Genomic DNA, 13410 nt, shown 5'->3' with positions numbered 1-13410 from the left:
GAGCCTGAATGTAGAATTTCTGAGATGAAATCTTCATTGTAAGAGTGGCTCATCTGGGAGATAAGAACCTGCAGTTGCTCTTGATTCTAGTACTAATAAGGTCTACAGCTTGTGGGCGTCAGGTCACCTCTTTAGCCTCAATTTCCCTTTATAGAAAGAAGTGTTTGAACAGGACTGGTAAATGTGTAGCCAGGTTTTCACAAGTCAGAATTGGAATAGGAATAACCATGAATAATCCCCTAAAACTGTAGGCACAATTCTGGGTGTGAATTTTTCATTTTCTGAGGGGAGATTTTGATTAGATTGTCAAAGGGGTTCATAAATTTCAAAATTAAGAACATCTGGATTGAAAGATTTCTCAGATCTCTTATTGTATGATTCCTGCATTTTAAAAATTATGGGATATGAAGACCCAGTACTGCTCAAATCTATAATTCAGGTAAAGAAAAAGGGGTAAAACCCAGAATAACTATAGTTCTTCCATTTAGAATCAATTATTTTTCTTAAGAGCTAAAGAAAAAAATTTTTTTTTCATAAGAAACTTTGCAAGAAAACAAAGACAGATGAAAAAACACACCACCACCTAAAAATATATAACACTTGAGACAATTTTTTTTTTTTTTTTTTGAGATGGGGTCTTGCTGTGCTGTTCATGCTTGTTTTCAAGTTCTGGGCTCAAACTATCCTCCTGCTTTGGCTTTCCCAAAAGCCCAGACTACAGGTCCACACCTGGCTAGAAAACTAAAGATCTGAATGCATATGGGATATTTGATATTAAGGGAACATTAATATTTAACAAATTTATAGATGAAACAATTCGATGCCTGGCTTTGTTTAAAAAAAATATGGGGGAAGGGAACACATAGGGTACAACTTACACTGTACCATACTACTCTGAGCAATGAAGCCATGTACAATGAGATTTTTAAAAGAATGGTTTAGTGATACCCACATTGTCATATAAAACTAACAGCATTTTTGTAACAGAAACTGGATTTTTTTTTTTTAACCTGAGGATTGAATTTCAGGCTTCCTGAATGCAAGGTAAATGCTTTGCCACAAAGCTATTAATTTGTTTGATCAGTGATCTATCACCCTAAATTTCTATTTTACTTTTCTCAGAAAGGACCAATACAGACAGCAAGGGGTAGTTTTAGAAAAAAAAAAACATAAATAAAATTAGTAGAATCAATGTGTAATATGTTTGCTATGAGAAAAATTAGCTAAGGGATGAAACTTTGGTCTTAAAATAAGCATGATAAACAGCAAAAAGTAGGGTTTTTTGAGGTGGTGGTGCTGGGGACTGAACCCAGAACCTCATGCATGCTAAGCATGCACTCTTTCACTAAGCTACACACACTCCCAAGTAGGATTTTTAGTAGAGCAAAAATTATTGAGTGCTACAAATGACATTATTATTTTAAGTGAGCAGTCTGAGGACTTTTAAATTTTCAAAGTTAACTTATTCCATACCATTAGTTCTGAAGATGAAGACCACCTGGATATCAGTGCAGTAATCATATTTTTTATGTAAATAAAAGTGTATGTGTGTTGCAAAGAACCATGGATTTAGCTGGTTTGGTTTACTTTCTAAATGAAAATGATAGAGTTGGAATTGTGGCTCAAAGGCAGAGCGCTTGCCTCATGCGAGTGAGGCACTGGGTTCGATCCTCAGCACCACATAAAAATAAATAAAATAAAGGCATTGTGTCTATCTACAACTAAAAATAAATACAAAAATATGATAAATGTGCTTGCTGATTATGAAACCCATTAGACACAAATGAACTTGACTTACCTGTCTTCCACACACACACACACACACACACACACATCATGTTTCTCTAAAAGCACAGCATTTCTATTAGAGATTATGAAATTCTAGAAAATTCTATAGATCTCTAAATTTTCTGCCATGTATATTTTGGTATAAATGTCTTTAAAAACTAGACATTAAATAATGTCTTAAAATAATAAGACAAATTGAATAAGAAAACTTAAATTTCATACTAATATATATATACACACACACACACACACACATATATGTGTGTGTATACAGAGGTACTGGAACATTTCTAAGGTCTTTAAAGACATAAAAGTCTTGTAGTGCTAGGGATTAAGACCAGGGCCCCAAGCATACTAAACAAGTGTCCTAGATCTTAAAAAAAATCATCTTTGAGGGCTGAGGTTGTGGCTCAGCAGTATAGCGCAGGTCTCACACTCGCGTGGGACCCTGGGTTCGATCGTCAGCACCACGTAAAAAATAAATGAGTGAAATAAAGGTATTGTGAATAAATATTAAAAAAATCATCTTTGAGAAATCTTCAACTTTCTGAAAACTTTGGCTATACATTAAGAGTTGAATCCTATCCATTAACATTCAGCTTATATTACTCATACATAAAATATCAGTCCTTAGAATACACGGAAAACTCCAAACCTTCGAATTCCTGAAATTTCAATGAACAACAAACACACAGCAATTCACCCATGATCATCAGAGTCAACAGAACACTTATTACTGTGCAATTCATTTTCTAAAGCTTACTTTAAATAGGATTCCCAAGTAGCTATGCTGCAAGGATCCTTTAGAAATTGGTTTACTTTGAGTAAGGATACTCTATCTTAATGCTTAATGCGTAAAGAAAGTAATGAGACACAATTGTTCCAATTCCAGATTTAAATTTCTATTGTGACATTAAATAGCAAGTTACTGAATTCTCTGAGCCCATTTTCTCATGTACAAAATGGGGATAAAATGTTTTAATTAGTAGGGGTTTTGTGAGAATAAAATGACAACATGCAACACTACCAAACATATAGGATAGAAAGTTGGTTTTTTTTCTTTACTCACATTTTTATTCTTTAGTACTCTAGGCTGAACTTTATATTTTCTCTAACTGGTATTTTACTCTTATTGATATTATTGTTTTTATAGGCTTCCTCAAATCCATTTTTAATACAAAATGACAAATTCTGAGGGGAAAAAACCCAATCTAGTTTTGTCGCAAAGAGTTCACAGTAAAAGGGAAGGGAACATGCAATTATGAGGAAAAAAATGAAAACACTTCCTTCAAGAAAGCATTCTGAAAGAATTCCACATAGGAAATAGATCCTGAAAAGTTATTTTCACAGTGGTTTAATAGGTGTTCACAAAAAGGTATTTTGTGGCAGTCATTCTTCCTCACAAATTGAATACCTTCATTACTTGCCAGATTCATGAAACTTAGCATTTTAGAGCTAAGTCAACTTTTTTTCAAAGTGTTAATAAGTACACAGTTTTAAAAAATAAACTTGAAACAGACCTCATCCACTGTAAATTTTTGACATTACTATTTTTCTGAGTATCAACGATGTAGATCTAAGGCTAAATACCCTTCTCCCAATTTAGTCGAGGTATTTGTAGTAACTAATGTATAAATGACAATTGCTCCCCAAAAATGTATGATAAAACATTTATAATAGAAAATGAAGAAATATTTCAACTAGTAAAATTACTCTTTCAGCATTAAAAAATAATCTGTGAAAAATGTGTGTAATGATGAAGTGTCACATTCATCTTCATTCTATTTCTAAAATAGCATGGCATCATTTAAAGAGAAATGCTGTTTTTTCAAAATAGAGGAACTGTTACCTTTCCCCAAGGTTTAAAAAATAAATATTACCATTATGACATCACTAGAAAGAAATTGAAGCATACAAGGAATAAACTATAGTTTCTTTTTATATCAAAATGTACTCTTGAAAATGTGTTTGGCACAGTGCTAAATCATATATAGTTAATACTAAATATTGCAGGATACAATAAAACCCTGGAGTTAATTGTTTACACCCTCTTATGGGAATGAAAATAATAAGATACCAATTATTCAGAAGTCAGCCTATACAAACTGTATAAACAATATTTTTATGTTTTGCTTTGAAAATCAGTGATATAATAAATTTTACATAAGACTGCAAAATAATATAAATGGATTTAAACAGATTTTTTACAATAAGAAATTCAAATGGAAACAGACAAGTAACAAAGAGAAGTAAAAAAATTTATTGCAGTATTCGCTCCACCAGATTGCCTGGGGATCCCTTTTCTTGTATTGTTTTCAGGGTGACCTAATACAACAAAATCTACATTTACAAAAACTCCTTCTGCAGATAGGTCATAGATACTGCATGCTTTTTTTTTTTTTCAACATAATAAATTATATATCCAGGAGATTCTGCCATTTTACAGCCTGGAAAAAACAATGCTTCCCTGGAAACTGGGCTAAGCTAAAGAAAGCCATCCGCTGCTAGGTTAAACTCCAAGAACACTTTATTAAGAACATTAACAGACTAATTTCCAACATTCACTTGTTTATTTTTTTTAAACAGAAAGTTTTTTTCCAAGATATAAACAATTTTTGTTAAACTATAATACAGTGGGAGTAAAAATGAACTGAGAATCTGTTTCTGCTGCACAACAGCGAAGGGAGCTCCCACAAAAATGTTTGCCCAACATTTCCTTCTTTTGTTCCTGCATCCCAGGTTCCACTCTTACTCTTCAAAAAACTGATTTTTTTTTTTTTTTGCCAGAATGTTGATATTTCAAGTTTTTCTGCCTTTTAAAAAAATTCCTGTAAATTTGGCTGCATGTACAAATTCATTAGCTGGAAGTCCCATCCTTGGCGGCATACAGGGATCGTAAAGTCTGAACAACTTTATTAGTCAGCTTATTAGCACTCGTTAGAGCAATTTTTTTGTAAATAATGTCTGACTCTTTAATAGTGTCTACCCAAGGCACCAGTTTGCGGCCATCACGGCGCTTAGCCTCAGTCCAGGAGCCACTGTAGGAGCCTGCCATCCACTGAACACTGAAGCCATTGCTGGTTTTCTGTACTACTCTTGCAATTTGTGGTCGATCTTTGTACTTTGGACAGCAAATAGCGATGACATCCATGACGTCAACACTTTCATTCATCTGTGCTGCCAACTCCGTAGAGTCTGAATTTCGTTTTGACCTTCTCAATGACTAAAACATTGGGAGGGGGGGAAAAAAGACGAAGTGTTACACAAAAGAATTTTAGTGAAATTATTGTTTTTATTGCTTTTAATCCCTTGACGCCGGGAGTTGGGATTTCCCAGCACACTTCCATTGCCGGCAATGAGACGCACCGTGACCGCCAGCGCCAAGGGGTTAACAATATACTTGTAAAACCATAAAACTCTTAATTTGTACCCGTGTCTTTACTCTTGATATAAAATTATATATACATATGAACCATAAAGCTACATAAAACTTAGCAACAATAAAAAGGATAACACACGTTAATACAATTCAAAGAAAAATTAATAACCCTTTTTGCTGCATAAATCTCATTTCTGTTTTTTTTTTATTATCTTTTATGTTAAACTTTCTACAAAAGGATGTATATAAATGGTTAGGTAGAGAATCTCTATCTACAAAATGTTTTCTCTTATAAGTATTACATTACTTGGTGTACATTTAATAGACTGACATATATAAGCACATAAAAATCATTTTACGTAATACGCTGCGAAATACGTTGACTCCTCCTCCGCCTCACCCCTGAAGTGCCTCCTCCTCTATCCTCCCCATCACTTTCATCATCTTCTGTCTCTGCTGTATTATTTTTAGGGCTGCCTCCTCCAAGCAGCGAGGTAATTGCTTTGTTCCGAGCATTTGTGCTAGCTGACACCTCTCCTTCTTCCTCTTCTTCATCAGGGTCTAGATGTTCCATGAGAAGTTTGAACTATAAAAAAATAGATATTAATTCAGAGTTTTAAGTAAATATTTCACACAAGATTGTCAAATTCCTAAATGTATCCTATGGCATACAGTATCCTATGGCAGTAGTGGGTGAAAAGACCACATTTACTCTTCAAAATAACTGTTGGTAAACAGAGTCGGATAAGTATTTCTGGGTTTGCAAACCTTAAGTCACTATTATGCAACTTTACCACTGTTGTAAAAAGCAGCTATAGACTGAGCATGGCTATCTCACTAAAACTTCATTAAACAAAACAAAAACAAACAAACAACAACAACAAAAAAATAGGCAATGGGTCAGATTTTGCCCATAAGCCATAGTTTGCTAACTCTTGGTCTAAGTCATCAAGTACTCAGGTGATTAGAAATACGGTTAGATATCTTTTTAGTTCTTTGACCTCTTTGCTCTCTGCTAAGAAAAAACAAGAGGAGAAAGAAAACAAAGAATGGTGGAGAATTCAAAATGAGAACTAAAATACTTTTTTTTTTTCTGTTTGAAAGCTATAAATTTTCTTTTTTTTTTAGTTGCTCAAGACAATACAATGATCCTGACATACCATACATTTGATTCAAATACGGTATGAATTCTCATTTTTCCATGTGTACAAATTGCAGGATCAGAAGATGGAAAGATATACCTTGTTCATGGATAGGCAGAATTAATACCATTAAAATAGCCATACTACCAAAAGTACTCTATAGGTTTAATGCAATGCCAATCAAAATCCCAATGGCATTCCTCGCAGAAATAGAAAAAGCAATCATGAAATTCATCTGGAGAAATAAAAGACTCAGAATAGCTAAAGCAATTCTAAGCAGGAAGAGTGAAACAGGAGGTATAGCGATACCAGATTTCAAACTATACTACAGAGCAATAGTAACAAAAACAGCATGGTACTGGTACCAAAACAGGCAGGTAGACCAATGGTACAGAATAGAGGACACAGAGACCAATCCACAAAATTACAACTACCTTATATTAGACAAAAGTGCTAAAAGCATGCAATGGAGAAAGGATAGCATCTTCAACAAATGGTGCTGGGAGAGCTGGAAATCCATATTCAACAAAATGAAACTGAATCCCTTTCTCTCACCATGCACAAAAGAGAACTAAAATACTTTAAAAAAAATTTTAGAGTAAAACATTAGTAAAATGTGTGAATAATATGACCATTGTGTAGACTTCATTCTTAGTCAAAAGCTGATATGACTTATGTTCAGCTATTGCTTTGAGCAGATTAAAATACAAAACTTGGAGCTGGAGTTATGGCTCAGCAGTAGAGTGCTCAACTAGCATGTGCAAGGCCCTGAGTCTGACCCTCAGCACCACATAAAAATAAATAAATAAATAAGCCCAGCTTTTTTATCATTCTAAATACAAACCCTATACTCATTAATAACAGTAGCTACCTATCCATTCTTCCTCCCAGACCCTGGCAACCTAGATTTTACTTTCTGTTTCTATGAATTTAAATACTTAAAGACATTTAAGCACATTTTGTACACACTGTCTCAAATACTTTGTAAATAAGTATACATAGAGATATATAAATATATAACATTACTCATGTAAGAATACATGAAAAGTAATATTGCTTGTCAGAAAGGAGAACAGAATAGCCAGGAGAACAGAGATTGTTAAGTTGAACAGAGGATTGTTATGATGTAGTGGGTGCAAAAGGAAAGTCACTCTTAAAGTACCTTATTAAAACTATACAGAGAATAATAAATTGATAGTTCACGAAGCTTACATTCAATGTAAATGAGACAGCTATCTCTCTCCTGAAAATGTACTTTCCAAAACAGTCATAATGAGAAAGAAATATTTTCAGTTTTACTACTCACATCTAGATACTGTTTTACTATACTCCTCTTCACATCTTCAGTGATTTTGGAATTAGCCATATCACTCCGCAGGAAGTCCAGTGTTTGTTTGGGATGAAAATGAACTCCTGTTTTTCGGTTAATTGCTTTATCGTATACTTTTGCAGACTCAGATGGAGAGTATTTCTGGATTTTACTGTTTTGGGAAAACAAAACCAAAAGCTTAAAAAATTTTCAGGTGCTTACATTTAAACTGATTCAAGTTATATGTTATTTATTAACAACATTTTTATTACATAGATTTCAACTAATGAACTTGGACATAAAAATATAATTTTAAAAAAGAAAGACATAAGAAACAAAGATTGAAAAAATAATTTTATTTTGTTTCTATCAGTGTTTGTCTTAAATAGAGGCATCAAAAGGATGGGGATGGAGATCCTGGATGTAAGGAAGCACCAAATTTGGAGAAATCTGATTATAGATAAGAAATATTCTTTTAATGAAATTAGTTTCTCATGTCTGTTTTGTAATACTGTGATTACAAGGCAGCTTTAGTACAATGACTTACTAAAACCTAGCTGGCTTGCCCCCTGCTTGCTGCCTTCTGCCTATTCATTCTTTGCACAGCAGCCAGACTGATGGTTTATAAACTTGTTTCAGATTACTAGCAACTCTGATTACAAATCTTTCCAACTCCTTTTCACTGCCAAGATCTTATAAAGTTTTAAGTTACTCTAGATTAGTTGCTAAAATTTACCTACCAATCACAAAATTCTGAATTTCTAAAGCTGGGGATGTAGTTCAGTGATAGAGCACATGCTTAGTGTGTGTGAAGACTCTGGTTTCAATCTGCAGCACTGTGTTAGAAAAAAATAGTTTAAATTTCTCTTGAAAATGTAGGAACTCTACCCACTTCTCCTGTGGCAACATGTGAATGAAAACCTAAGAAGTGTCTTTTTTTTTTAAGAGAGAAAGAATTTTCTTTTAATATATATTTTTTAGTTTTTGGTGGACACAACATCTTTATTTTATTTTTATGTGGTGCTGAGGATCGAACCCAGTGCCCTGTGCATGCCAGGCGAGCGCATTACCGAGAAGTGTCCTTTTTTATGGGTGCTGGGGATCAAGCGTAGGGCTTTCCACAGGCTAGTGATATACTCTACCACTGAGTTACATCCCTAAGTCCTAAAAATGTCCACTTAAGTGATCCTTTTACATGAAACATACTCTTTCTAGTTGGCCACTGACCTGGTCCACTTATTTCATTATTTGTCTCTTATTAAATTTGAATTTTTGATTCCTATTCTAAGGTTTCAGACTGTAAGACATGTCAAGAATACTAAAGATACCTTTAGTGACTAATAATTAGCACTTCTCCATCTCCTACTTTATAAAGATTATCTGGCAACCAGGTACGATGGCGCATGCCCATATCCCACCAACTTGGAAGGCGGAGGCAGGAGGATCACAAGTTAGAGGCCAGACCCAGTAACTTATGGAGACTCCATCCCAAAATAAATGTAAAGGACTGGGGATGTAGGCTCAGTGGCTGAACACCCCTGTGTTCAATCCCCAGAATACCCAGTAACACACCCCCCTCTACACACCCATACACACGAAGGCTAGCATGGGGTCTCTTAGAGCTCAGCCTAGTTGATTTATATCTTGTTTTTGTGCTACTGGGGATTGAACCCAGGGCCTTGTGCATGCAAGACAAACCCTATACCAACTGAGCTAAATCCCCACCCCGATTTACATCTATTTTGATTTCATAGTTCCTTATGAATTTAAAGTTGTTATCTATTTTAAGATTTCACTGTCTTCAGGAAAGCCTTTTTAAAGAAATCAACAAAATGAATCCTTTTATTCATAATGCATTGTCACCAAAAAAAAAAAAAAAGTTTTTCCTCTTTGAATAATGTAAGAAAATAAATAAATTATAATATATTACACAGTGGAATATTATGTAATAATAAAAAGGATCACGTTCTGGGGTTGAATTCAGGATCATGATATTGACTGGCCAATTCATATATTTGTGTATTTATTTAACATTTTTTGAAACAGACATCATCTCAATGATGCCTAATGTTGCCCAGGTTGGACTCAAACTTGTGATTCTTCTGACTTAGCCTCCCAAGTAGCTGGGGCCGGAGGTACAAGCCACGATGCATGGCAATTTGTGCATTCTTAATTTTAAAAATTGTAATTAATTAATTTTTGATACTGGGGATGGAACCCAGGGACACTTTACCACTGAGCTACACCCCCAATCCTTTTTATTTTGAGATAGGGTCTAAGTTGCCTAGGATGACCTTGAACTTGTGATCCTCCAGCCTTATTAGCCTTCTGAGTCGTTAGGCTTATGGGCATGCACCACTTCATGCATTTTTTTTTTTTTTTTACCAAAACTATGTCCAATATTAAGATAAGCATGCAATAAAAACTAGGTTTATATTTCTTTATTATTTGAACAGAGTGAATTTTTGGTTTCCTCTCACTGCTTATGTAAACTTACCTATCAGAAAATCCACAGAGATTCTTCAAATGTTGTTTTAACATGAGAAGCAATAAAATACCCTGGGAGACATTTGCAAATTCAATTAAAGGAGCTGAATTTTCTGGCAAACATTTCATCACTGAATTTATATCATCTTCTGAATCTGAATCTGAATCCGAATCTACACGTTTCCGTGACTTCCGAGGCCTGGAAACTTCTTCTTCACTCTCACTTGACTCATTTTCCTTACTAGGTGATGATTTTCTCTCTTTCCTTTTGTCCTTTACCATAGACTGAAAGAAAGAGGAAATTCTTCCGTTTGCAAAATAATAAAAATAAATTACCACTAACAGATGTAAGTATGTTCCATTCAATAACTTAAAAAAAGCTTCCTTAAACTAACATTTTATAAAGCCCATGACTTCCTATAAACAATTGGAGAAGTATGTCTTGGGGAAAAGTTAGGTCCCAAGAGTTATAATAAGTAAAATCATATAAAATACCCACCCTCCTCTCCCCTGAAATACCTCTGAATTTCAAAATACCCCTTTGAAATATCACTAGAAGGAAAAACAATTTTCTCATAAGGATAGTAATGAAAGATAGTTCTACAAAAGTATCAGTTTGGTACAGAGGCATGCCATTTATATAAAGCAATTATATAAATGAGAATACAGGAGGCTTAAACATCCTCAGCATCTATCAAACTACTCCTTGAAAACTTAAATCCTGTTTCTCTGTACTTTTTGAAAATGTTAGCTCTAAGTCAACTGGGTTTAGGTGGTGGAATGGGGAGGATAACTTAATTACAAAAACAATTATTCAAAATGTTAACTGCTGAGAAATAAAACAGGCTGGGTTTGGTGGCACAGGTCTCCAATCCCAGTGACTCTGGAGCAAAGGCAGGAGGATGGCAAGTTTAAGACAGCCTTGGCAATTTTCCAAATAAAAAGTAAAAAGGGCTGGGAATGTAGTTCAGGAAGACTACAGGAAAAATGTTACAATTCTATTTACAAATGTAACAAAATAAAATAAGCATGATGGCTAAAATTTCTGTATAATCATTAAGTTCTCAAACATTAATGGGCATACTAATAACCTATGGATTTTGTTAAAAATGCAGATGGGCATTTCAGCAGGGCTAGTGTGGGGTCTGAGGCTTTGCAGCTCTGATAAGCTCTTAGATGAACCTAGGGCTTCTAGTCTGAGGTTCACACTTAAATTAGCAAGGGTTTAAATACTTCTTTAATTCCAGATAGCTTAATAATTTAAGATAGCTTAAAATTAATAAAATAGCTTAAACAACATCCCTGACTTACTGGTTTGACAAGGCTGTTTTGAGCACTACTACTGTAAAATGAGATCTAATTGCATTATCAAGCACATAAAAATATTCCATTCAACTTTTAAAGAATTTACTGAGTGCTTAACTATGTTAAGGGTGCTTTTATAATTAATTAAAATTTTCTAAAAGTCATAACAGAAAAGTTTATAAGAAATTTAGCAAAGATTTTGGACATATAAAATACTATAACTCCATTATGAAGCTGTTGTTGAAGGACAAGGTGATCAATGGTATTATGAATTTAATGTTTCTCTATAAGTAGGCTATATACCCATATCTACATATCTTTATATACACTATTATGATCTATAGCACAAGCTTTACAGAATAGTAAGGTGTTCTAAAATGAGGTTTAAATGGATATATGAATGAAAATGAAACGCTTAAGGTTGTTGTTTAAGATGAGAAATAAGAAGTGGGATGGCTTATCAGAATAATCCATGTGTGTATATTTTATAAAATCACCTAAGTGATCTAGAAATGGATGGTTTTAGATCTTTCTGACTAGAAATGGTAACCCATTTCCTCTCCCAATTCAAGGACTGCCCAGATTTCAATAAGTTAATTTAAAGATTTAATATATTGTGAAAGAATAAAAATGAAAAACAAAACAATGAAAACAGCATGCCTGTATTTTGAAAGATGCATTAAGAATAGTAATGTGTGTAACTTACCTCCTTGAATGACTGCAGTAGGTTACTACCAGAAACTGAGAGTGTAATGTCTATATGATGCATTATAAACAACGGCTCTTCCTGTGTCTGGTATGGAAAACAGGCTAGATTGTCTGCTATATACAAGAGCATAGTCACTTCTGTTTTCTGTAAATTTTAAAAAAAGGTACACACATTTAGTGGATAGCCTAAAAACCCATCCAAAAAAACGTTTTAGAAAAAATATTACAGGGCACTTTCACCTCAGTTAATGTTAAAGAGAGACAAAGAGAAATAAAAGAGAGGATGGATTAAAAAAAAGACAGGAGGAAGAAGGAAGGCAGAAGGAAAGAAAGAGGAAGAAAGGTATATAAGAAAGAAAAGGGTTGGGGATAGAAACAGAGTTTATAAAATAATCTTATACCTATTTTAGAAGATTTTTATGATAACTTACACCATACTAACTTAAGAGGGAAGAGGTGAATTTTTTAGTGTACCCAAATGAAAATCCTTGAAGTTTTCTTATAGAGTATATGTGACCTTTATGATAAAGCCATACTGCATCAGAAAACATACCTATGAGTTCATCGTTGTTTGTCATTGTGCTTCTAAGAGTTTAACTCATATGGAGATCAGTTACACACAGTTACTATTCTGCCCTCAAAATCAAGTGGTAATTATAGTACTAATACATGGGTTAAAAAAAAAAAAAGCAACCCCAAATTCATGTACTAATAAAACATTTGTCAGTTTCCTATGTATTTGTAATTTAGAATGTCAGAGTTGTTTTGACAGCATTACCAGATAGGCAAAATTTAAGAGAAAAATTATAGTTATTGCTAGTTGTTGGTTTTAAAAAGAAGTAAACAGATTCTCAGCATTTCATAAATCATATAAAATGTAAACAGAAGGACTTGATAATATTCAAATTCCTTCTACATACTTACAGTTCAAAAATAAATAAAAAAAGCAAAAAGGAAACTTGAAATTCTCCAACTTTTGTCATAAAAGTCTTATTGCTCCTTCCTTTCAAAATTAAACTTCTTAACTCATTAAGTCTCAAATTTTCAATTCTGTATAGAATAATGGAACATAGTAGGTTTTCAAAGAGTTTAGACTGCTTTCTCCATACCTTCTCCACTACTCTTTTAATTAAAGTATGCTTTTGTATCTTACTCTTTGACTGTTTCTGTCTACCAGGTTCACCAATCATCCCAACCTATGTATTTTTATTTTTACTTCTATTCTCCTTGACTTCTCAGTAGCATCTGACACTATTACCCATACTTTATTTCCTGAAATGTTCCTCAGTTTT

General features: G+C 33.7%; 1 protein-coding gene across 5 annotated transcripts in view; it reads right to left on the bottom strand.

Moving 5' to 3' along the window:
• Window positions 1–4025: 4025 nt before the first annotated feature.
• Nipbl (NIPBL cohesin loading factor) overlaps window positions 4026–13410 on the bottom strand; it is a 171156-nt gene continuing 161771 nt past the window's right edge. For 3 of the 5 annotated variants that reach the window (XM_005325630.2, XM_078017525.1, XM_021726576.3), the window contains 5 exons: window positions 12117–12263; window positions 10116–10390; window positions 7616–7790; window positions 5568–5753; window positions 4026–5011 (listed from right to left, as the gene is read on the bottom strand). In XM_005325630.2, the coding sequence (XP_005325687.1) occupies window positions 4646–5011; window positions 5568–5753; window positions 7616–7790; window positions 10116–10390; window positions 12117–12263 (1149 nt within the window). In that variant the 3' untranslated portion in view covers window positions 4026–4645. Of the gene's footprint in view, window positions 5012–5526; window positions 5754–7615; window positions 7791–10115; window positions 10391–12116; window positions 12264–13410 lie in introns of all 5 variants that reach the window. The other 2 variants (XM_021726577.3, XM_040273065.2) reach the window with 2 other exon arrangements.

The sequence above is a fragment of the Ictidomys tridecemlineatus genome, chromosome 1 (assembly GCF_052094955.1).
Source record: "Ictidomys tridecemlineatus isolate mIctTri1 chromosome 1, mIctTri1.hap1, whole genome shotgun sequence".
Lineage (NCBI taxonomy): Eukaryota > Metazoa > Chordata > Mammalia > Rodentia > Sciuridae > Ictidomys > Ictidomys tridecemlineatus.
The sequence above is the reverse complement of the archived record's forward strand: the minus strand, read 5'-3'. Positions and strand labels throughout refer to the sequence as shown.